Consider the following 26992-nt stretch of genomic DNA (forward strand, 5'->3'; position numbering starts at 1 on the left):
GAGTGGGCTTTATAAAATGGAGTGATCAAATGAGTCCCCTCACCCCAATTTATTAGCTCACTCAACACCATCAATGCCCTAGGGGCCACCGGGAAACCACACCAGATCCCCCTGAGCCACACTCTCCATTTTAGCATATTGCAAGAACTGACCTGGGCCCAACCTGAACTTGTCCCGGGCATCAGGGAAGGAGATAAACTCCCCGTTGGGGTATAAATCTCCCACCACTACACATCCTCCCAGCCTTCTATTGACATTAGGTTATCCATGTCCCTAGAGGGGGGCTAAGTCCCAAATCCTTAATTCTCTATCAAACAGGGCACATCGAAGCACATTCCTAACGGCCTGCTCCCAGATCCAGGTAGTAGTTCTGACCAGATAGGGGATAGCAGACTCCGACCGACCGCCCAACATCAATACATGCGCCAACATCTTCCCACCCAGCATTCCTGCAAACATTCTCTTCTCCCAATTGTCCGATTCAGTCATCCACTTTGCAGCATTTTGTAAGTGTACCGCATAATAATAATGTCTAATATTAGGAATAGCCAATCCTCCCTCTTCCATGTCTCTCTGCAGCATCAACAATCCCACCCTACTACGCCGCCCAGCCCACACCAGTGAAATCACCAAACTGTCAAGGCGATTAAAGAGCCGAGTAGATAGCGGAAACAGAGAGTTCTGAACCAGGTAAAGACACTGTGGCAGGAACACCATCTTAGCCACAGCCGCCCTCCCCATCACTGAAAGAGGCAGTCTATTCCAAAACAAAACTGAGCTCTCAAGGCCATTCACCACTTGTTCTACATTATGTTTTTCATGCGCTGCCACGGTGTGAGTGACCCAAATACCTAAATATCTGAAGCTTTCGAGCTCCCATCTGAGCCCCACCCCTGGTAAATTCTCCTGAGGCTCGCCACAGAGAGAACCTGAAGGGAACAGAAGTGACTTCTTCCTATTCACCGAGACCAGACACTGCCCCAAAAGCCTCCAACAGCCGCAACAACAAAGGCACCAAAACACTTGTTGGTGTCTGATGCTGCACGACCACTAGCTTATCCTCCTATTCAGTAAGTTCTTGTTCCATTTGTTTACGCACCCCACAAGCAGTGCCTATGCATACCCCTCTCACTACAGCCTTCAGGGCCTCCCATTCCGTGCCCCTAGAATTTGTCGTGTTCCAATTCAAGTCCATATAATCTTTAATGGCAACTGCCACCTTATCACGACATCCAGCATCTGTCAGAAAATCCGTAGGCATGTGCCAACTACGTGTTAACCTAGTATTATCGGATCCCCGTCGCAATTGCATCAACACCGGTGCATGATCAGAGAGAAACCTATCCAGATGCTTAATGTCCAACACCTGTGAGCAGTTCAGTCCACCCAGAAGAAACCAATCTAGCCGACTATGCATGTTATGCGTCTTAGAATGACAGGTGTACTCCCTACCCTCCGGGTGTAGCTCCCTCCATCCATCCCACAGCCCTAAGTTGCGCATTACCTCTGTGAGAGATCTCGTCATCAACGGTTTAGTCCCCAATTTAGGCATGTGACGATCCTTCTCACCATCCAAAATACAATTATGCTCGCAGGCCCATATAACAGGCTCATCCACCCCGTCCCCCAAAATCTCAGGTTTACTATCATAGAAGGAGTGATCATCTATATTGGGTGCATAAGTGTTAAGAATAGTGATGGGTGCCCCGCCTAAGGTACCCTGTATGAGTACATATCTCCCCTCTACATCCACTTCACTGTAAATGTGGGTAAAGGGGATCCCTCGGGCAACCCATATTGTCACACCTCTTGTGGAAGAGGAAAAGGATGAGGAGAACATCTGACCCCACCATTTCTTCGCTAGTATGTTTCCCCCTAACCCTCTATCCTACTTTGATTCAAAACTGGGACTAGACAAAATACAGATCTCTGCAGCAAATATGTTAACCTCCAGAGTTACCTCATCATAATTATTATTCCCTAAGATTTAGTTGGCACACAGAGATCTCTGCAGCAGGTGCCCTAATCCCCATAAGATATTTTAAAATGAAGACTTTGCAACCAATCAAGTGAACAGATATACTGCCACGTTTTTGTTAATTTGTGGCAGGGATTTAAAAAATAAATGAATAAGGTGAGGCCCAGATTTTGCGTCAGGATTGTGTCACTTTTTCTGGCACAATCAATGCAAAATTTAATTTGTTAAATATTGTAATGTGCTCAGATGTACTCACGATAGACCTGCTAAACGTATGCATGAGGTCTTAAAATCTGATGTTACTTCTTGTGAGGTCATGGGTTGTGATGTAATTTTCTGTGATGCCACACGTGATGTTACGTGCCGTGATGTCACACGGTGTGTTGTCACTTGCATACTGCCTGACTTGGTTAGACCCCACCCACTCCACTTCTTTTCTTTAGGACTTGTGTCCTGGTGTGATGGCTGTCTTCCACTGTGTTACCTGCATTTGGGCAGTCTTTATAACAAGTAGAAACTCTTTACAGCAACACCTTTGTTTATTATGAGCCAGTGTTTGTTGTCATTAGAAACATTTAATAGAGAGCCCATTTTTTCAACATGCTTAGGGCCTCATTGACAGACAATGCAAATATTTTTGTGTACACTTACACATTTGTACTACTGCCAGTTAAGCGAAAGTTTAACACACTTGTTTTATGCACTGCGATTTACCACCAGCTTTAAGCCTAACTTTTAAGTTAACCTTAAACCTATCCCTTACTATAACACTAGTCTAAACTGTAAATAGACTATTTACTTAAACCAGAATGAAAATAACATATTGGCCTTATTGCTAACAAATGTTCTAACGATTTGCCAGAACTTTTCTTTGGAATGATTGTTATTGTGATTAATTACTTGTAGTGGGTTTCTCTGTTCTGTAGTTGGTGTTGTAACATATTATTGAAGAATTCTTAGAATAACTTTGAAGTGAGGAGTAAAATGGCATCTTCTGATTTACCGCTAACTTTCATGATTATTACTTTTTCTAGAATTAACTGTACAGTATGACTGCTGCTGTTGGCCTCGCAATGCTTCGCTCACAATATAGAAGAATATTATCGGCCCCCGGCCTAGGAGTGCACAAATTTCTCATTAATTGTGGATCTAACTCCCTGTTCTGTCCTGGATCAACTGTCATTGTGGGTTCTTCCGAGCTTTCACCATGTGCTTCCATCCACACGACACCTGCCTGCCCTGCAGGACACAACAAGTGGTCTAAAGTGAAACATATAAAGGGGCCGAAAGATGAAGCAAGAGCAACCATGTTCGCTAAGTTATCCATGAAGATTAAGTTTGCAGTGAAAGGTAAGAGTACATAAGGTGCATGGCTTCAGTCTCGGTGTGTGCCTTGAACCTAGGTTGTGTCATATTAATTAATTTACCCTGAAAAACAACTATAACGATATAAGTGAGGTGGTGTACGGCTCACCATGTGAGTTGGGAGTATTGGTTGACTTTGCACAGTATGTAACAGGTGAAGTACTAATTGAAATGGGTGAAGGTCATGAGGTTCTCCTTTGGTTTGGTGGAAAATCACTTACGATGCAATGTCCCATTTAAGGTCTATCGGAAAGATGCTAAGGATTTTAAGGACCAAATCCACACAGTTCAGTGATAGGAAAAGTCTGAAAAAGACTTGCAAGATAGTTATTTTAGACATTTGTAAGACACAACACAGTATACAAGTCTCAAGGTGCCTGATAGATGATTGTAGTGTTATGAACTAGTGGAGAGAAAAGGTGAAGAAAGAAGACAAAAATACAAATATTCTCATAAAACAACAATTTTGCAGTTTTGAGGCACTGTGTTCCAGATGGATGTACCTCTGTCTGCAAATCTACCACCAATGGAAGAGGATTTGATACGGAAAAGGGTTTAAAAATGTAATATTTGCTGAGCATAATTGTCTCATGCTATGGGGGCGGGGAGTGATGAAATCTGGAATATGCAGGTCTTACGATCTTGTGGGGAGTGATGAAATCTGAAATATACACAGAAGATTGGTTTTGTATTGCCTTTACTGTGCTACTCTAAACGGGCATCGTTTCCGGAGATTTGCCAGTGGGAACTTTTAGCGAGGAACTCCATCTTACTGACATTTAGATAGACCATGGTGTTGTTTATTTATGATTGGAAGACAAGTCTTAGTGAAATTCTGAGGCATCTTTGAATGTGAGGCCAATGATCCAGTGAGTGTGGTGAACGCAGAAGTGGAAGCTAGCACCTAAGACTGGAAGGATTCCCTACAGGATGTTGCGCACAGATGTTAAAAGTTAGGTTGCCTTCTTTTAGGTTGAAGGGAGAGGAGTAGTTTCTGGGTATGCTCCAAGTGGTGTTATTTTTCATGGTGTGGTAGACGTCCTGCGACAAGCATTTCTGTAAGGAAAAGAGCAGAGAAAGCACAATATTGTTTTTTGGAGGGGGTTGATATAGAGCCCTTGGGTTCCTTTTGATGTTTTTTCTTTCATATTTATCATCAGAGGCTTACCAGTGTGAGGAGTCATCTGCCCTGCTAAAGACATTGCAGATTAGGGAAATTCTCTTAACCATTAAAAGATGTATAAGTCCAGCAATTCTAAGTGAATGATGTTGTTTGCGCCTGGTGGATGGCGGATAGTGGCAACATTGAGCTGAGGTATTTTTAATACGTGGTATCTCAAGACTAGAAGATTTAATCAGCTATAAGTAGTGCCAGTGGTGGAGGTGAATGGGTCGGTTTGATAGATTATTGCAAGACTAAATCTAGAGTAGTCTCTTCAGTGCTGAGTCTAGGTTTAGTAGTCATGAGGAGTTCAGGTTGGGGGCCAGAGGCATTGTCAGACCAGTTGTCCAGTAGAATCACTGCATCATAGACATTTTAAATGGTAAGGTTGTGGATAAGTGGCTTGTGCTTTTAGCTGATCTGTTGCTGAGGTTAGCCAAGGTGCATAGCTTTGTTTAGAACTGAGGGGAAGGGAATAGAGGGAAAGGTAGAATGCGGCTGGACCCCAGGTATTGGGGGCCTCTTAAGTGATTAACAATGTTGTAGTGTTACTGGAGATGTAAGATATTATTCCTACTCTTTGTAGAGGAAGCCCTCTGCAAAGGATTGGTGGGCTATGTACCTACCAAAGTCAAGACCAACACTGCAAACAACCTCCAGGATGGACTGCATCAGTAGACTATGTAACTTGCAAATAAGTTTTATTCAGAACCTATTTTCCCATGGCACGGATAAGCCTAAAAAGTGGGGCAATAGAATACGCTATCCCTGTATATGAAGTAAAAAATATGAACAGGTATTCCAGACCCATCTGCACCCTCCACTGCGAGCTTAGCGTGCCACTTAATCACACAGGTTATAGCTTAGAATATCGTGGGCAAAAATATTGATTTACCAAGTTGTAGGGTATCAAAATGTCATGAAGGTCAGTATATTTAGGTAAGTTTTAATATCCTATTCTTAGCTCCACGTACCTCAAAGGTGTGTGTGTGTATGTGTATATATATATGTATATATATATATACATATATACATTCACATTACCTAGTAGCGGCCGCCACTAGGTAGTTAAAGATAGGGCCTAGTTTCTATATAAAAAGCGTTTTTTTACTTGCCTCTATCTTTGGAGCTACTTGACAAATCTTTACAAAACTTTCATAAACAACTTGCTGGCCATGTCAGCTGCTGTCTGGAGAGTTTTGGGGTGATCCGTCAGGTGGTAGGGGGACAGGTTGGGGCATAATAAAGGAGGGGAGGCCCAAAACACCTTTTACCAATTAATTTTTCCACAGGAAAAACTGAACAGCGATAGCGCCAAAACTACTGGACAGCATTACACCAAATTTGGTACAAAGGTAGGTCCTAGTCCAGAAAGTGACTTTTTTGTTTTGGTGTAAATCCTTTCAGTAGTTTTAAGGAAATTAAAGAAAATTCAAATTTGTTTGTCTAGGGAAGTGAAGGATTCGCAACCCCTCCCGATCTTGTGCTGAGATCTGATTGGCTGACAACACTTCAACAAGGAAGATGTTGAAATGTTGTCAGCAATCTTAGGAGTTGGCAGGCTCCCGGCCCCCTCCTGCAGCCCAAGGGACTGCCACCTCCCCGGGACTTTAATGAAAGTAAAGGGGGGGGGGGCTGCCTGGCCTCCCCTCATCGACCACCACCTCCCCAGGGCATTTATGTCATTGTTTTGCGGGGGCAGCCCTCTGGCTGCCACCACCTCCCCACAGCATTTATCGTTTGTGCAGGGGGGGAGAGGGAGATGGCGCTTCCTGGGGGACACCACCTCCCCGGGGCTAATTTCATTACTGGCCTGGGGGAGGCCCATTGGCCTCCCCAACAGCCCCGGGGACCACCACCTCCCAGGGGCTCTGTAAATATTCAGTTGGAGAGGGAGGGGGGCACCCAGTCCATCTCTGCCCCGGAGATCATCACCTCCCCCAGGCATCATTTATGATATTCTGTCACATGGCCCACCAGAGCCCAGGGATCACCACCTCCCTGTGGCTGTAAGAAAAAAGTGATGGGGGTCTGTTTTGGGCTCGGGGACCACCACCTCCACGGGGCTATTCTTGTTGAAGGGGGGGCCACGTGGCCCCCCTCATGGAGCCACTGATGGGCCTCGGGACCGCTGTAGGAAAGTATCCTCTTTTTGGCATGGTTACTCTCACTTTTTGCCTGCTATGCTATCAGTGTGCTTAGATTGTTTTCACTGGGAACCTGCTAACTAGGACCCCAGTGATTGTGGTCTGTCCCTCCAAATTTGGTTGCCTGTGATCTTTATGCACTCCACAATTGGCATACTGGTGTCCCTTTATAAGTCCCTAGTATATGGTACTTAGACACCAGGGCTATCCCATGGGCTGCAGCATGCACCCATGGGAGCCCATGGAAAATGTGTCTGCAAGCCTGCCATTGCAGCCTGCGTGAAAAGGTGCATGCCCCTTTCACCACAGGTCACTACACCAGGTCACTGTAAGTCACCCCTATTTTGGGCCTTCCTAGCCCAGAGGGCAGGGTACAGGTACCTGTGTGTAAGGGCACCCCCTGCATGAGCAGAGATCCCCTATGAACTCCAGTTCCATTGCACTGGACGTCGTAAGTGCAGGGAAGCCATTTTACCCGTGTACTGGACACAGGTCATAACCTGTGTCTAGCTGCTTAATGGTAGCTCCGAACCTGGGCATGTTTGGTATCAAGCATGTGGAATCATACCCCATTACTGTTGCAAGTATTGGTTGTATGATTCCATGCACTCGGGAGGCTGTTTAGAGGCCCCACCCAGTATTGTTCCTACCAGTCGTATGGGGTTTTCTGGGCAGCCTGTGCTGCAGCCACCCCTCAGACAGGTTTCTGCCCTCCTGCTGCTTGACCAGTCAGGCAGGGGAAAGCAGAACAAAGGATTTCCTGTGGGAGAGAGAGGCAACCCCACTCTCCTTTGGAAATAGGTGTTACAAGGCCTGAGAGGGGTAGCCTCCCCAAGCCACTGGTTTGCTTTGAAGGGCACCTTTTCTGCCCTCCTTGCATAAACCGGTTTGTACCAGTCCAGGGACCCCGGTCCCTGCTCTGGCGCAAAACTGGACAAAGGAAAGGTGAGTGACCATTCCCCTGTCCATCACCACCCCAGGGATGGTGCCCAGAGCTCCTCCAGGTGGCCACTCGATTCTGCCATCTTAAAACCAAGATGTGCAGAAGCGTCTGGGAGCATATGAGTGGCCAGGTCAGGCAGGTGAAGTCCGAGACCCCTCCTGATAGGTGGTCACCTTACAAGGTGACCAAACCCTCTCAGTGCTATTGAGGCACTCCCTTGCAGGTGGGTCCCCAGATTCGACGTGCAAGACTCCACCAGGTCTCCCCTTCATTGTTTACTTCTACTTCTGGCTGCTGGAACTGCAACTGGACTATTCAGGAACCGACGAGACTGCAACTCCTGAGACGACCTCGCCTTGCAACATGGTTTCTCTGGCTCCTTCCAGCAACTGCAACATTTCCCCGGCTGTGCATCCTCTGGGGTCGGCGAGACTTCAGCCTGCACCAAGAAGCAAGAAGGAATCTCCCTTGGAGTGAAGTAGGCTCTCCAATGCATCTGCAGGCACCTACAGCAATGTTGTGTGACTGCGTGCATCAGCTCTCCTCTGGAACGGCATGGATCCTGCATCACAGGTGGTGATCTGGAGTGGTCCCCTTGGTTCTCTCTGCTCGCTATCCAACTTAGGAGACGGTGAGCCCTTGCCTTTTCTTGCAGGACAGTGGCACTGTGCACCGCAACTCTTGAAGCTACAAAGGCTTGTTGTCTCCTGCTCCAAGGGATCAGCACTTCATCCTGCCAAGAAGAGTCTCCTCTCTGCTGCTCCAGCAATGTGGGACTCCTCTCCAGGTGTGCTGATTGGGCCTCACTGCAACTTACTGTTCTTGCAGCCAGTGGGTTGCCTCTGGGGGCTTCCACTGCTTTTTCTGGTTCTCCCGACTGCTGAGGGTCAGCCCGGACTCCCCTCCAAGGGTCGAGTCCCCTGGACCTTGCTGGTCCTCTTCAGCCTTGCAACTCTTCTATTGCTTCATCTTGCATTTGCCAAAGCTTGTTGGTGTTTCTCCTACACCACTGTCCATCTGCGACCCGACGAGCGATGTGTGACATCATCTGCACCGCTCCAAGGACTCCTCTTCAGCTCCTGGGCTCCACAGCTGGTCTTCTCCTTCCCCTGTCGACCCGGATCTTCATCTTCAGAAGGGTGGGTAGTGGTTCCTGTCCCCACGTGACACTCTACGTGGACTGGACTCTGTCCCGTTCTTTTGCAGGTCCCCTTCTTACAGAATCCACCTTTGGTTTCTTCTAGTCTGGTCCTGTTCTTGCACAATCCATTTCCTAATTCCTCTAGTTAGTTCTTGGGAAGACCAGGTACTTATCTCTGCTCTCCTGGTCACTGAGGGTCACTTAGATACTTACCTCTTGGGGTCCCCAGTTCTTTCAGCTTCCCTCTTACGAATCCGTATCATTGGGTGGGGTACTTCACTTCACATCCCACTATTTTAGTATATGGATTCGTCCGCGCCTAGGGCCCTAACTAATTTCTACAGTTTTACCAAAGCCTGTTGTTTTCTCTGCTAATCTCTGATTGTTATTGTGTGTGTGTTTATAGAGTGTGTACTTACCTCCATTTGGTGCGGACTGCCTATAACACTGTGTGGTTTCATTCATGTGTGATCAGTTGCTGTGTGACTATTGCGGTATTGTATAAGCTTTACATGTCTCCTAGATAAGTTTTGGCTGCTCCTCCACAGCTCCCTCTAGAGAGCCCTAGCTTCCTATACACTGAGTACATTTATTAACAGATGTCGGCTGGACCTGGTATAAGATGCCAACACCATAGGTATCCACCACACACCAGGCCAGCTTCCTACAACCGCCACCCCCCAGGGCCGGCTTATGCTGTGTCCCGGGGTGCCCACCCCCGGGACATAGCTGTGTGCTGTGGCTTGGCTGCAGCTTTGAAGCTGCAGCAGTGTCACAGCAAACACATCGCTTTTTGACAGTGGGACCTGTCAAACAAGTCCCGCTGTGAAAAAGTGGACTTTTCAACTCTGTTCCTTGCATGCAAATATGCATGCAGGGACCAAAGATGAAGCTTTGTTCGAGCAAGCAGGCAGCTGCTTTTAAAAGCATCTGCCTGCTTGCTGGAGTAATGGGACCGCTGGGGAGGCCTTGAGGACCCCCCTGCGGTACCAGATAGCCCATAAAGGGATTAGTATAAAAATATAGCGAGGGACCATGGGGAGGCCTTGAGGCAAAAACATAGTGAGGGATCGTGGGGGAGGCCTTGAGACTTCTCCCATGGTATCTGATACCCCTTAAGGGCAGCTTACAAAATAAATTAAACAAATAGTGAGGCACCGCAGGGGAGGCTTTGAGGCTTCCCCCCCTCCCCAATCCGCTGGCCCTGATAGCCCATAAAGGGCTAAAAATAAATGACATAGGTCAAGTGTGAAGGTCGCAGACCTTCACACTGAGCGTTAAGGGTTCAAATCCAGGTATGTCCCTTGTTGTTTCCTTCTTTTTGTTTTTCTTTGTGTCCCTGGTCGTTTCCCTCTTTAAAAAAAAAAAGTTTCCAAATGTTTAAGGCTCCTTCTGAAAGGTGATCTTACTCTTTTTAGTTGACAAATATATTTGTATTTTTAATTTGTTCAGAAATATCTCATTCTAAGTATGTCATCTATCAAAGCCTAAAAAACGATCTTTCTCTCTCTATTTCAATCTCTTTCTCCCACTCACAGGTATGCACCCACTCAGAACCTAGTGCCCCCACTCACAGCCCCACCCAGACCCTTACGCACCCACTCACAGACCCACTCAGACAGTTCCAGACCCACTCACAGGCGCAGACACCCTCATGCATCCACTCACAGCCCCGCACACCAACTAAAACACTGATGTACGCACTCTCACACCCAGACACACACTCTCACAGGCACTCTGACCCCCAGATACACCCTCTCACACCTATTCTCACATCCAGAGAGGCTGTAGCCTACTCCCGCCTCGGACGGCCAAAGGGATGTGCACAGCATGGGGTTGGGTGGTTTTACTGCAGGGTCTGGCTGCAGGCCCGGTATTGAGGGCAACTTCTGCTGTGCATGGGCGAAGGCTGTGCACTGTGCAAGGTTGGATGCTTATAGGGGGTTGGCCTTGGCCAAGACCTTTGGGCAACCGCAGCTGCGCACAGCCTTGGTTGGATTAACGTACAGTAATCCAAATTACTATAGTTAAAAAAAAAAACATAGAAATTCTCTGAAAAAAACAAAGGTTACAGGGAAATTATAATTAAGAAATATAATTAAAAAAACATAAAATTCACTTAAAAAAACAAAGGTTATAGCTAGGCTTAAATTTTAAAGGTGTGAAACCATAGAAATTCACCAGTTACAGTTACAGTTACCTCAATTAACTATAACTCATGCCCTAAGGTAACTATAACTCATGCCCTCGCCGTGCACTGTTAATTACCCCACAAACTATGGCACTCATGACATCATTGATAATAATCAATGTAATATTTGTAGTTACATTTTTCACGAAAAAACTGTGTATGGTGGGCATGAGTTATAGTTACTTTACGGCACAAGTTATAGTTACTTGAGGTAACTATAATTATAACTGGTGAATTTCCATTGTGTGTGTGTGTGTGTGTGTGTCTCTCTCTTTCTCCTCTTTCCTCTCTCCTCTCTCCTCTCCCCCACCACCAACAAAGAGACCATTGTTTATAGAATTCAGGCTAGGGTGTAAAGTCATTCACACGGAGCTGATCTAACTCTGGTGGCAATTGTTTTCAGGACAAAGTGTATAAAATCTACTCCAAATTTAAAGATAATCAGAACAGACCTTACTAGATCTCTAATCCAAAGCATCAGGCTACTCAGCCACAGCTAATCTCCTTTGACAGGTTATTCTTAAAGGATTCTGGAAAGATCATTCAGCAGTCTAGATCCAGTACCCCACTAGATGTCTGCCTCCCACAATCAATCAAATACACAGTTAATTCTCTTAATCTGCTGATCGCCGAACCATACTGTTCAACTTTTCCTGAGCAACCGGCTTGGTATAGTCAATGTGGAAAAAGGCAATGGTGCTCCCTGTACTAAAAAGGCAAATTTAGATTCACTAAATCCAAATAACTATAGGCCCATCTCCCCACTCCTGGTAATGGGTAAGATGTTAGAATCCTGGGTTCATGACAAACCACCAATTTCATTGTAGTCAACAATTGTTTGCATCCATTTCAGTCTGGTCTCCAGGCTGGTTTCAGTACAGAATCCACTCTCCTGGAAGTAACGTACTTAATTAAAACCCAGCTAGACACTGGCAAAAAAAATTTCTAATTCTGCTGAATCTATCAGCCGCTTTCAATTTGGTCTCACATGAGATCCTGCTGCTACAGCTGGAAGAGATAGGCATAACTGGCACAGCGCACATTTGGATAAAATCGATTCTTGAGGACAGACTCCCCCCCCCCCTACACATCATAATTTAAGGAGGTGAACTGTGGGGTCCCACAAGGAACAGCCCTCAGCCCCACGCTATTCAGTATCTATATGGCCCCCCTGGCTGCTGTGTCACAAGCTTGGGGTTTTAGTGCCATGTCAAATGCTGACAACACTCAATTGATGTTTGCCTTCAACAACATTGATAATTCTGTCACTGCCAATTTTCAAGGCTACATTTTGGCAATTGCAGAATGGATGTTTAAGAGCTTCCTTTGCCTGAACTCGCATAAGTCAGAGATTCTAGTCTTCGGCACTTCACCATCAGTGGACACGGAGCATATGGAAGATAAAACTGATACCTCTTTCTTTCAAACCTTATGTTGAAGCCACGGTTGGTATGTGCTTCCCTTTTCTACAATCACTAAGAAAAATCTTCAAATTCTTACCAGCTAACACACGTAAACGCGCCACACATGCTCTTAATTAAATCAAGGTTGGATTACTCAAATGTCTTGCTACCTGTGGCTCCTCAAAGGCTTGTAAATAGACTTCAGCGGGTTCAAAATGCTGCAGCTCACTTTGTGTTGAACATTCCACACCTCTAGTCTAAGACTATTCGAAAGCTCTACCTCCAGTTATGGATTTATGTATTCTTGGAAACATAAAAGATTTTGATGGGTGGCTCGTAGATTTCTGTGGAGTTGGTAACTTCTGATCTTGTTTGGGATGCAGCAAAGGCCCAACAAGTTCACGGCTCTAAAGGTGAAAAGAAGTGCTTTGAATTTGAATCCTTGGCTGATGTGGAGTCTATTTTGACTCATCCCAGTGTTTTTATCTTTATATGTGTATTCAAAGATTATGCACTTGGCAGTTTTGTATTTAAGTAGTGCATAGCCATCACCCTGGGAACGTATCTAGGTTGTGTGCACTGCCTTTGTCAGTTACTTCTGATCATCTAAGAAGAGCATCAGCTCAGTGATTGCTCTAAACGTGTTGTCTAAAAAGCTGCAAACATGTTCCTCTTGTAACTTGATACTAGAGTCTCTGTTGAGTTAACAAATTAATGCTCGTGGTATGCAGGAAAGTGCCTTTGAGGACTGTTTGGGACAAGAGCTGTACTTACTATATTTTGGGCAAGTATTTGAATATTTGCCCCGTTGGGGTACCTCTGATGCTAAAAAGCGCACTGGCATTATTTACCACTTGCACTGAGCACTTGGTTAGTTTTATCGGCCATTTTAGTCTTTTAGGAACATTTTGCAATTTGCCCAAGTTGATGTTTTTGCCTCTCGATTCATTACTTGTGAGTGGTGTCAACGTACTCTTTTTATCCATTTTTATTGTATTAACGAATACGAATGTGAATTCCATTATGTGCGCATTGTATGGATTATGTTTCTAAGCTTACACAATAAATAAATAATAAAAAGAAATGTGAGTTAAGCATAGTAAACCCGTACTACTTATGTATACTTACCTTCACAATCCTTTGGTACTCAGTATTTAGGTTACTATATTTTTTATATATCAATATTTTGCCTATGATATTCTGGTAGTATACCTGAACAGAACCTCCCAGCCCGTACCATAACGTCAGTACTCACACATTACATACTAAGCTCCCTGCTAACTTTCCACTTAGGTCAGTCTGAGGATACTATTGACAACATGGTACATGGAGAAAATAAATATGTAAGCCACATCAGGCACTAATTAAAATAACACATATTTCAACAAGGAACATCTGAGAAAGTAGTGATCAGCAGTGGCCTCTGCAAATCTCATGGGGAAGGGAAGGACTGGGGGGACAGGAGTTTGGGGGAATAACATTTTATTTTAAAAAAACGTACATGTTCCCATTGCCGCCTGCCGCATTGCTCCTCTGCTCTACTTCTGGTGTCCCAGCATTCACTGGGACACCAACACTCGCTCCTCAGTAATCCTGGTGCTGCTTTCATGCCAGGATTTGTTGGAGTGGCTTGTTCTGCCACTCAGACACTGTGTGGAAGTCTGTGGAGTTTCTCCAGCCCTATGGAGAAACCTAAGTGCGCATGTGTGTTTGGTCCGCCTGAGACAGCCGACCAAACACACATTCCCACTTAGTGCACAGATTCCACTCCCAAGCCTGCATTTCATAGTATGTAAAGTAGTAAACAGTAGCACTACTTAATACAAAATGCATTTCACAAACCTACGGGTGGAAGTCTCCACCTTCCCTATCTTTTCTATGGGGAGATCCTCACATGTATGTTTACTGCATAGTAGTAAATGTAGGAGGGACCAGAGGAGTGGCTGGGAAATGGTGAATACTTATTACAAAAAAGGGATGGGTTTGAGAAGGGTTAAGGAGGAGTTTAGGAGGGCTAATAAGAGGTTTAGGGAAGGAGAGACACAAAACAGTAAGCCCATTGCAGTTCACAATACTGCAGCTAAAAATTACCCAAAATAGTATTTTAATTTGTTACAGAAATTGTATATAAATAAAGGTAAATATTATTTTATGATGCAATATTTTAATAACTATTTTCTTTAAAATCATTGATCTTGATTGTTTTTAAAATAATTACATTAATTTAAATTAATTCTATACATAACATTTTGTAATTTTTATACATAAGTAAATAGAAACATTTGTCTTTATGTGGGATTTGTTTTCACCTTTAAAGAATCATTTTAATGTAATACATTTAATTACATATTTAACTCAAAATGTCATCAATAATGCTGTAGGATTTGTATTTTATCAATTGAAAATATGTGCAATTAAGTTACATTAATATTTAACTTAACATATTTTATTGAAAAGTTTAATAAACTTTTTAAGTTTTTCATATACTTTACCATAAGATGTTTCCCTGATGGTAGAGAACTCACCCTACATGTGAAAAGTTACTGGTAGTATCTTCACACTCTTACCTTAATTTTGAATTCAATATTTCATTAATGTATTGCATTTTTTATAAAAATTTGTTTAAACAAATCCATCTAAAATAACATGTTTATATTTATTTATTTTTTGTTTTAAAAAAATTGCCAAAAGTTATCTATCAGATTAATGTACACATTTTAAAATTACAGTTATTTGTTTAGATTAAAGGTTATTAAAACATTTTAATAAAAAATATTTTTGGGTATTATATTTTTTGAACAATAAATTAAGCAAAATATATTTTGAAAAAATTGAAATAAATAACTTTTACATTACTTTTTATAGGGGTTTTAGGACCCTGCCTCCATTATTTTCCAAGGGAGTGTGTTGCAGTACAAGTGGTTGGATATGTGTGGTGCTGACCGCACTTCGGGTCTAATCTGGACTACATTAATTACTGTTTGGGTCGTTTTTGGCTGTAATAAATTAATACTCATTAGTTAGCACCACCCTCTGTTTCAGGGGTGGAGTCAAGTGTATACTTTGCAGCAAATTTGCACTGTGGAATAGCGAATAGCTAAAAGTAGTAAATTTACTACAAAGTGTAAGAGTAAATTTACGTAAGTAAATAAATAACTGTAATTTTAAATTTTGCTTTGTGAATAGGCCCTATATTGTCTTAACTATGCACCATATTAAACATATACCATACCCATAATCAATTCTCAAATTAGCTGCAGTGGGGACGAGAACTAGACCGCACCTTTAGTGACAGTCAGTGATAGGAAATGCTCATTAGGACAAACCATTATCCTAGGCATGCTCAGGTCTGAAGAGAGAGTTTACAAAATCTTTTACCATTAGCATTAAAAATGAGCTGGCTGCAGTCAGACAATACCATACAACACCCACAGAAGATTAGAAGATATGGGGTGAAATAGGTGCAATCCTACATATTATGTGGCAGTGTCTGAAATTTTAGATGTATGCATCAGAAATCCTGGAGGGGATCAAGCAGACAACAGGAAACAAGCTTAAGTTCCCTGAGAAAATCATCTTGAGCCAGCTGGCACAGGACTTTTATCTGCTGCACACCATTCGGGGGAAGAGACTATCCTAGCTCCTGCTTGTGACCAGACACGTAATCCTGCCACTGTAGGACAAAAATCTGATATTGGTGATTGATTTGTGGCTGCAGGGACTTTGGTATATAGTGCAGTTGGACGGAAACAGGTATTTAGCAAATTGTGGGGCCTGGTGACCTAAGTACACCACAGCGGTTATGCATACCCATAAGAAAATGGGAGTTTGAGGCTTCCTAGCTAGGGGACAATATTTAGGGGAAAGGGGAGTGTTTAAGATAATGTGGGAAGAACGTGCAATGATCCTGGGACATTTGGAGGGAAGGGGGCGCAAGAGGGAACTCAGTGCCCTGAATAGACGAGGTAATGGCTGGCAGGGTTACTGTTTTTGGTTGGGAGAATCTTAGGTGAGTTATGTTGTACTCTTGAAAAATTACACTAAAAACGTTTGAAACCCTCCCACCCCCCAAAACAAAATCTTTACAGTGCGCAGATTCTGGAGACAGGAACTGTTAAAAAAAAATGTTCAGCTAGCCTGATTCCAAATAATATTTTTTGTATCAAATTGTAACGTGTACATCCTGTTCATACTCGGTCATTTAAAGGTGAGCTACGTTTTGAGGGGTGCTGCATGTAGTATCTATCTCTGCATAAAATGTACATTGTTTAGTAATACAAACAGCACTTCACTGGCTGCTGAAATAAAACACAGATGAGTTTTAAGTTTCCATGATATGGTACTAGCCAAAAAGGATCGCTCTTGAGCAGGCTTCTATAGTTGTTATTATCTTTCATGGCCTAGATGCACAAATGCAGTGAGTTAAAAAACAAAAGACTGCTATTAAAACTTAAATCTCAGTCGGGGTTAATGGAAACATTTTACCAAATGCCCCACGTTGCTTTCAGATCACAACTGGCATGTGGAACAACAGTGACTTTTGTCTACATGTGAGAAATGGTATACCAGTTCACTACCAGGTTTTGTGTGAGATGCATGTGGACTCGGGCGGATCATCCTAGCTATCTCCAGCCAGGGCAGTAGAACAAAGGCAGAAGAGATGTGCTTCCGCTGGAATCTATGTAATCAAATGGGCAGCTGCATTCCATGCTTTTTTCAGACCAACAGCAGTCCCATTTCCGAACTGAATATGTATTAAAGTCTGCGTGTCAACCAGTACAGCAACACTATTAACGTTAATGGAAGGCTCGAAGTGGAAAGCTACCTTTAAGGACACGTGAACTGCAACTTTAACTTGAGCTGTCTTTCTGAATAAATAGTCAAAGAGAATGTTCATATTTTTCACAATTAGTGTCACAGAAGGGATCATACCCATTAATTTTATCAATTGTGGCATCTCTATCAATATTTCAGCTTACTGTGATAAAGGTTTGGTTAATTTTAGCAAATCCAACTATCTACAACCTAAAAGCAGGAAATGAACATGGAAATCTGTGAGCCAATCCCCTATTCATCCAAGCTTTACTACTGATAATCCTGATATAGCACAAGGGTGTGCACAGGAGTAAGCTCTAAAATCTTCTCTCCTTACCTGAACACGTCACCATTTTACTTAGCAATGTGAGTAAATCACTAAGGGCTTGATTACGATTTCGGTGGAGGGTATTACTCAGATTACTCCGTCCCAAATGTGACGGATATCCCACCTGCTCTATTACGAGTTCCATGGGAAATAATGGACTCGTAATTCGGCGGGCATGATATCCGTCACATTTGGGAAGCAGTAATCCCCTCCGCTGAAGCCGTAATCAGGTCCTAAGTGCTAAAGAAATATATTAACTGCCACCAAGATTAATGGAATGTGATTGTGAGAATAGTTGAGCACCTTTGATACACGAAATGTAACTCTTTAGAATATACATATAGTTTGCATTTTCCTAATTAGTTTAGAGCAAACCCAGATATTGCAGCCAGGGAGTGCTGACTCGCAGACGCTCAAAGTGATTTATGTTATGCATTGTCTACTTCAGATCCTATCACAAATAAGCAATAGATCGGCCCTCTGTTACAGTTTTCTTTATCTGGATTAGGTTTGATTTTTGTCCACCATAAGAATGACTGTCGTTTGCTTTTTCTATTTAATTTGCTATGTGGAGCTTCCAGCAGCATTTGTTTTCTTCTAACAGTTTGTATTAGATGGGCAGTAGGGTCATTATGACTTGCTCTTCTCCTACAGTCCAGGCCTGAAAAATCATACAAATGTTACGAGACCTGCAGGTCTAGTGATCTGAATAATCTACTCAACCTAACTGTAATGCTCTGGTCCCATACACTGGTCTTAAATTGTGCACTACTGGGCAAATATGTTGTTTCTTCAAGCCGCTTTTTTCTTCATTATCACATGTGAGAGCACCTTCAAATATGTGAGTTCAGCATGTCCGCTGTACTAAAAACTATTTTGTTTGATTTAATAGACTAATCTTTTTCTCCATGTATTTTTTTTTCATAGTTCAGGTCTTTATTATGCACTTAGAGGGGATGAGCTCTCTTTGTTCAAGTAATTTGTATAAGCATTATTTTTTTTCACACACATTTTATTGCATTTTTTTAATAACCATGACAACAGTACAGTGACTCATATTGATTCGATGTCATGCGCAATGCACATAACAAATACAAAGGTTATACATATTATTCTCCATGAGCTTTTTGGTATCCTGGAGCTTAACTGTCTGAAACTCCCACCCCCTCCCATTAACTTCCCAAACTAGCAAAAGTGGTTCCGGTTTCCTTGTAATTCTCTTTCTTATGACTCTACCAACACATCTTCGGCAGTGTCTTTTTCAGGATACAAGTCAAACTCAGTTAGGCTATGTATCATACTTGTGTCCAGGGTGTCCTATGTCGTTGGGTACATGAATTATAGTACATCTGTATGTGACTTCAAGAGTATATCTCTGTATCCTCCTGTGTCCACGAGCTAAAGTCTTCTAAGAGCATATCCAACTCCATAGAGATACAGGTTTTGCGTAACCCTTTATATTCCTCCCTGTGCAGTGCCTCGCTCTCAGCCTGACCCCAGTCCACCACTTCCAGTTTTGACTGTGCTACCTGGGGGGGAACAGGCGACTTCCAGCGACGTGTGTTGGCCCGGCGTGCCAATATGAGCACCAAGTCAGCAAAACGCACAGACACTCCTGTCTTTCTTGTTCTAGAGTATAAACTTAGGATACAGGCGTCTGATTGTGTCCAGTAATCATGTTTTGTTACCCCTTTGAGTATCTGTGCTACTTCCGCCCAATATGTGTGTAACCGTGTGCAGCTCCAAAGCATGTGTAATAGATCCACGTCCAGTTGCTGGCAGCGGGGGCAACTCACTCCTGCACCTGGGAATATTTTATTGATATTATGTGAGGTAAGGTGTGCCCTGTGAAGGATAGAGAATTGTATAAATTTAAATCTGGAATTTCTGGATATAATTGTGGGGGTTGCTAGCAATCTCTTCCATTCTGCGTCCTGTAACATATGGTTGAGATCTGTGTCCCATCTTTGATGGAGTGTTTGTAATGATATTCCTAAGTGTGCACTTAGGCCTCTATACAGCCATTGAATATGGGGTGTACCCTGGCCCACCATATGCAATGCATTGAGGAACTCAAATGTCGTAGGTTCCATACCATCTGGTAGTCAGTGCTGGCGTACATATCGACTGAAGCCTGCATGGATTAAGAACAGTGTGCCTGGTAAGCCATGTGTCTGTACAAAGTCCAAATGCGGCATCAGTGCTCCGTTCGCGAATAGCTTGGAGACAGTCATGCTCTCTGATCGCTCCAAGGCTGTAACCTCTGTGATAAGGTTCCCATTGCCAATGGGATCCTTCTTAATGGTATGTGCAGAGTGTAAGGAGTTGCAGTCTGTGTGTATCTTAAGGACATCCTCCAGTACGCCATCACCACTTGCAGCAGAACGGGGACCTGGCTCGGCATGGCCTTATTAGGGCACAACAACTTATGTAATTGCCCGTTTTGTATCTGTGGTGTTTTATACCCCGTTTTGTGTAAATTGTAACCTGCTAACCAGTATGCCAACTACTGCAATTGCGCTGCTATACAATACGCTTTGAGGTCTGGAGCACCCATCCCCTCTTCCAACACTGACAGCTGCAATTTTTTCAAACTTATTCTACGACGACCTGACCCCCACACCAACCCAATCAAAGTGCATTCAAAGCGACAAACACTGTGCCCGGAACCACCACCGGCAAATTCTAGAAATAATATAAGGGGAGGAGGACCATTTTCGCCAGTGCCAGTCTACCTGCTACCGAAAGGAGCAATGTAATCCAGAAGACTATTTGTGCTCTAATGGAGTTAGTCTCCCGTTGCAAATTACCGTCTACGCGATCCTGCAGCTCTCTATATATATATTGATCCACAGATAGCAAAACGTCCGGGCTGCCACTGGGATCCGGCCGTCTCCCAACGCTATTGTCTGCCGCTCTAAAAGCAGCTGAAACGCAAAAAGGCATGATTTTGCAGAATTTATTTTTCAGTCCTGAGCGTCTGCTGTATGTACTCAGTTTGCCCACTATTTTGGACATATTGTGACGCGTATCTCAGACATATACTATCATGTCACTTGCATAGAGAGAAGTAGCCTGTACTTCGCCTCTAACCGGGATGCCCCAATTCGCTGCGCTCTATCTTAGTAATTGTGCTAGGGTTCAGTTGCCATTACAAATAATAAGGGCGATAAGGGGCAGCCTTGACCCGTGCCTCTGGAGATGTTATACAGTTCTGAGATGCATCTCCCTGTTTTTGCCCTTGCTGTAGGTGGCAAATATAGCTGACACACCCATTCAATGTAGGAGGCCGGCACTCCATAGTGGGCAAGTGTGAATAGTATGAACTCCCAGCTCAGCGTGTTAAATGCATGACGTATATCTAAGGAGAGGCAACCTGCATGTGGGTGTTTTTCCCGCGAGCTGTGCATCACATGGAATAAGAAGCATATATTTAGCGAAGTGTTACACTTTGGTACAAAACCGTTTTGATTGGTATGTAGTATTTGTGGTAGGTGTGGAAGAAGTCGCTTTGCTAGGATTTTGCTCAAAATTTAGTTTTCTCTATTCAGAAGAGAGAGGGGTCTATACGAGGTCAACTCCAGTGGCGATTTATTTGGTTTCAGTAAAGATGCAACCACCGCTTACCGCGGTGTGGGAGGCAAGTGCCCCACCTGTAGTGTGTGATTATATAAGTTCAACAGCTGTGGAGCTAGTTTGTGTATATAAGTACTATAAAATTCAACGGGCAATCCATCAGATCCCGGTGTCTTAGTACGTGACTTATCTCGTACTGCACCCTTAATTTCTTTCACTGTAAGGGCAGCTCCCAACTCCTCACGGACCTGTGGTGTTATCTGTGGTATGCGAGCCCTAATCAGGTATTCTATCAGGAGTGCGTCATGAGAAGATGTGGGAGCTGTGTACAGGTCAGCATAAAAGTTTAGAAAACACCATGTTTATACCCAGTTGCATACTTTTACCACTCCTTGAATTTCAGAATGAATAGCAAGAATTGGGGTTGGGGGAGGAACGGGGCGTATTAATCGCGCCAGCAGTGCAACTGATTTGTCCGCTTCTGTGTGTGTCCTTTGGATATATGCCTTGTAATCTAGTAATCGTAAGCGATCTAAATGTTCCGCATGAGACACCCTAGTCTCCTGTAACGTCACATGTCTCCTCCATGGCCCTATTAACTTCCCAATAGTGGACCCCCCCCGGATCACCACCTTAAAAGCTTCCCACTCATGTGTTAATGATGTGGCCGTTCCTGTATTTTCTAAAAAATAATTATGTATTGCCTGTGACAGCGTTTTCCGAAAGGGTGCATCTTCCAAACAAGTAGGTTGTAATTTCCAGGTGGGTATGGACGTTGGGATTCTACCCCACTGCAACTTCAATTCTAGAGGGTTGTGGTCTGATAAGTTCTTGGCAAGATAGGTGGAGTGAGTTATAAGAGGCAGAAGCTGTGGGGAGTACGGAAATCTGTCTAATCGCGTATGTAACTTGTGGGGATAAGAGTAGAAAGAGTATTGTCATAGTCCTATGTTTCTGGCGCACCAGGCATCTACTAGGGACCAACCTGAAGCCCACTGTTGCAGGGACGCCACCTGTCGCGACATTGCTGCACTAGGCAGTGGGGGATGGGATCGGTCCAGGGTCATATCTAGTACTATATTAAAATCACCTCACAGTAGCCATGGGCAATGTTCCCAGTCACTAAGTATCGCTGTTAGGCGTTCCCAAAAGGCATCTTGGTCTGTATTTGGGGCATAAATACAACCCAGGGCCACTGGGTCCCCGTCCAGCCTGCCCTTGACTAATACATATCTACCCTGAGTATCAATATGTGTGACTTGGGCCTCAAAGGGAACCCCGGCCCTAATGCAACTAGCAGTGCCTATAGCATATCCTGAGTATGACCTATTAAAGTACTGCCCCCTCCGTCTACTCTGCAATCTAAGCACCTCTGATGTAAGCAAATGAGTTTCTTGGAGGAATACTATCTGTGACTGTCTTCTATGTAATTGGGTCAGTACTCTATGCCTCTTATATAAAGTGCCTAGGCCTCTGACGTTTCAGGTCAGGATTGTGTAAGAAGCCATTTCCGTCTGCGCCATGTCGTTTGTGGCAACACAATGTTGTGAAACAATTTATACAATAGTACTTGCTGATATGTTGTGACAAGGAAACCTGCTACGTGCTGTAAACTTTGAAAAACGAAATACTCGGTCCAGTGCCATGTAGTCGATCAACCAAACTTTTTAGTGAACAAAAAACATATGTACCCCAAACCCAGTGTGCCTTCGCCTGTGTGGGGGACAAAAGCCATTAAATGTAGTTTCCGTTCATTTGCTGTGGAGAGCAACCTAGACCCGGCCCATCTTGTATATTTACTGTACAGATGTGTGTACTAGTAAATATTCAAATACAATACATGAACAATGATCCACCTGCTGTATACCACCCACAGCCCCAGCTACTCATGAGACATGAGGGCCACTCCCATTGTTTGTAAATCTGAGCAGTTTGGTCACCCAAATGTATACAATTAAAGATCACGTGCCAACAGTGGGAAACAAGGCCATACTCCCCACTGAGTCCTAGTCTGAGCGACCCCCCAGCGATGTATCTGCGCTATCCTGAGCCACACCATCGCCCAGCGGTGAAGCTGATCGACGCGCCTCCAGGTGGCCCATTAGAGCCTGTTGTGTGGAGGGCAGACATCCGCCAGCCCTCTTGGGAGCTCTAGACTGTCGGGCCGCAACCAGCATCCTTTCCTCTGGGGTCTCGGACGCTCCCATGCCTCTCCACTGGGTTTGTTGATGTGCAGAAAGGTGGTATTGAGCCATGTACGCGCCATGTCTGGTGAGTCAAAAAAGATTACCTTCTTGTAATGCTGAACGCGTAGTCTGGCTGGGAACAGCAATGCATAAGTAACTCCGATTGTTAGTCACCTTTGATGGCTTGGAAAGTGGCTCGTCTCCTCTGTACTGCCGCTGTATAATCTGGAAGCAATGAAATTTTCGCATTATTGGACTGATTTGGCGCCTTTACTCCGGAGGCCCCGAGCAGCGCATCTCGGTCACAATAATTTAAGATTTTTGCGACAGTGGGTCGTGGCGGGCGCCTGGAGATGTTTTTTTTTGTCGGTACTCTGTGGACCCTTTCCACTACAAAAATATCTGAGAGTCATTCCAGGGCCACCATAGTCCGGAGCCAGTTCTCAATCTATTGTGTTAGGGCCTGTCCCTCCACTCCCTCCGGGAGCCCCAGACATTGTTCCGGCGGGCCCGCCCTTCAGCGTCCTCGGCCCTCTCCAACAGGAGCTCCATCTGTTGTGTTATCTTTTTGAGTTCCACATCCTGGGACGCGCTGGCCGGTTCCAAGATGGCAAGTTTGACCTCGCTACTTTTGACTCTTTCCACTAACTTGCGATGTTCTTCTTTAATGAAGGATACTTCTGTGGTAAGAGCCTCCATTTTATGTTCGATGGCCAGTCGGGACTCCCGAATCTCCTGAAGAATCAGGTCCAGTTTGTCCTGGGGTGCCTCTAGCTGTGGGGGGGAGGGGGACACAGGACAGGGAATTCTGAGACATGAAATCGCCAGGAGGCGACGAACAGGAGGACACCTGGGAACCCCTGACATTGGGTTTTGCTTTAGACTTCCCCATTCCGCTACTGCCTAGATGATATAAATTATTTATTAGTGAGTGGGCATCGATCACGACCCACAGGAGAGCGATGAACTGGCACGTAAACTCCCACTCGTCTCGGCGGCCAACTGCCCACCAGCCTGCACAATTCAGAGGAGGTAACTTTTTCAGTGATAACCACTCACATTGTATTTCCTCAGTTATAAGTACTGGCAGGGAGTACCATGTGCGCCCTCAGTGCAGTTTCCTCCACCATCACACCGGCCTGAGGAATACTGTCCGGAACATGAGTGACATCCTGCCCGTCCTCACAACCATGTCTCAGCCTACAAGGGCCCTGTGCCTCAGTAATGCGGCTGGCTTAGCGCCTGTGTCCTGCTCCGCTCCGCCGACGGAGCCACTGCTCTCTAACCAGGCCTCTCCGAGAGTCAAGGAAATTACATAACAGCATTGAGGTTTACAGCCGGCGGCCACAGGGAGCCCATCAGAGGCGAGGAGCCTCCGCCGGTCGACTCTAATAGGCCACCCGCTCCCACTCATCTCTGGGCTTGCAAGGAGGTGCCAGAACCGGTCCAATCCACAGCGGTGTCTCACAGCGGCAGTTTGCAGCAACATAGAGCACCACACTCTGGCCGCCAGACCTGCACGGTCTGCAGGCTGGCCCGGCACCAAGGCGACCCCGCCACAGCCGGCGAGGGTGAGGAGCGTGCCCCGGGGCCCAGTAAGACCAGCGGCCCTTCCGCTCCCACTCACCTTCTTCCCGCCATGCTTCAGACAGCTCCTCCACCCCTTTGCCACCAGGAGGCACCAATGATCACTCCACGAACCTCCGCTCTGGCTCCCCCTCTTAAGCCGAGGTGAGGAGCAGGCCGGCGGCCGCCATGACTCAGAAGGACTGCCCGCTCCCACTCACCCCGCTCAATCTTCAGGCTCCAGGCCCCAGCCACCACAAGCTTCAACCACTCCGGGTCGGGCAAACCCGGCCTCGCTCAGGCAGCCGGACAGCCCCACCCATCAGCTAAGGGACACGCCACGCATCAGGCCGCCCGCCCTCTTCCTCGCCGCCTGGCTCCTAGTGGCTATTTTTGCAGCGCTTTCGAAGTGGGTTGTTCCGTTCCACTACTGTTACGGACGGCCTTTCACTGGGGCTGAAGGATTAGTATTGATTAACCGGGGCCGGTGCCCCTCCGCTAGACATCCCCCATCTTGGTCAGATAGCCCCTTTTTCTCCGTGTATAATGTAAATCTACCCAACATATTGGGTACACATGCCCCCTGACTTGCTTCTCTTTTACTAACAGGATTGTCATCCGGGTGGGGGCAGTAATGATTTAAAAATCTAATTTTTAATAAATATATCACTAAAGCTTGATATGGTAGCACACTCACATTTACAGTCAGAACATTTCCCATTGAAATGGCCACAAAATGTCTCACTGACATGCAGTTTTACTGATAAAACTTTATAGTGTAGGAACAGTAATGTTTGGAAATCAGTTTATGCAAACATTTATCATTTGCACATCAGCAAGTAAAGTAAAGCAAGTAAAGTATTTATTTGGTTTGACCCTATTAAAATCTTTGCTTCCTTCACACTTCTGAAAAACAAAAAAGTGCTTTCCTAATTGATGATATATTTGGGGTGTAGATTCACTTGTTTTTTAAATATGATGCATGTTAGAAAAAAAAACTGCCACCCTACAGCCTTTCATTTCACAATGATTGTAAGACAGTTCACTTTAGAAAATCCTTCAAATAAACACCAGTCTCCATGATGAAATTATCAGCAATTTGTAAGAAGATAGAAGCTGACATTTGACCTGTCTCTTTCAATGCACAGCAAATGTGACAATACAAAAAAAAGATTGAAATACATCTCTATTGCTCATTCACTTTCTGAATGAACATAACACCTGTTCTTTGCCATCTCTAGCTCTCTCGACAGTAGGCCCTAAAAATAGCTTCCCTCATAAAATCTGACCAGCTGTAGAAAGTGGGAGAATGTTTTTTCGAGGCCTGACAATTTATCTTTGTCGGATTGACTTCAGTTTCATTTTAACTTACTCTTTCTTACAGAAGGCGGCTCAAACCCAGAATTTAATGCAAGTTTGTCACAAATTTTGGAACAGTGTCGAGCCAAGAACATGCCAAAATCTTCAGTGGATGCAGCGATTAAAGGAGCGGTGTGTAGTAAGAATGATCTCTTTTTTTTTCTTACACAACTGTGATGTGCCTATCCGCGTTTTCCTTCTGTTCTCTTTTACAATTTATGGGTGTGTGTATCGCTGTCCACTTTATAACCATGTACACTGTCAAGTTTCTATAAATATTGGGGTATTTAATACGTGATCTGTATCTAATACTAGAGTGGCCTATTTTACAGTATCAATTTCTAATACACTTTACACGTATTGTTTTCAGTAGCTTTCTTAGGCCTGTGTCGAATCCACTTTTAGAGTGCCAAGTCTGGTAAGAAATAGTTGGTTAAAAAAGGTTCCGTTTTGCAAAGATTGAACCAGTAACATTAGTAAAAGTAGATCAGATTTAACTATCGTTTGTCAGTAGGTCGGTGAGAGAGATTTTCTATTATTACTATTTTTTATATATGAGTTTCAAATGGCTGATTTCATAGCACAAGGGACAAGTTGCATTGGTCTATAACAGATATGATTCATAAACCACTTTACAAGGGGTACGTTACTGAATCCAGAATGGTTGTTGTTCACTAACTGTGTGTAGTCTTCTTTTAGTTGTAAATGTATGTTTTATTTTGATGCTAATGCACAGAAACCCTTTTGGGGGTTTCCACCATATTGGAGTACAGATCAAAGAGTACCATAGTGCTCTCGAGTAAGAAGATGGAATGTTGTTCACGGAATTTGC

At 44.3% G+C, this 26992-nt stretch overlaps 1 protein-coding gene across 4 annotated transcripts in view; it reads left to right on the forward strand.

The window, feature by feature from the left end:
- TACO1 (translational activator of cytochrome c oxidase I) overlaps positions 1-26992 on the forward strand; it is a 133774-nt gene that overhangs the window by 54147 nt on the left and 52635 nt on the right. For all 4 annotated transcript variants that reach the window (XM_069238016.1, XM_069238015.1, XM_069238013.1 and 1 more), the window contains exons 2-3: positions 3013-3328; positions 26186-26292. In XM_069238016.1, the coding sequence (XP_069094117.1) occupies positions 3028-3328; positions 26186-26292 (408 nt within the window). In that variant the 5' untranslated portion in view covers positions 3013-3027. The remainder of the gene's footprint in view (positions 1-3012; positions 3329-26185; positions 26293-26992) is intronic.

This window comes from Pleurodeles waltl, chromosome 6, assembly GCF_031143425.1.
Source record: "Pleurodeles waltl isolate 20211129_DDA chromosome 6, aPleWal1.hap1.20221129, whole genome shotgun sequence".
Taxonomy (NCBI): Eukaryota; Metazoa; Chordata; class Amphibia; order Caudata; family Salamandridae; genus Pleurodeles; species Pleurodeles waltl.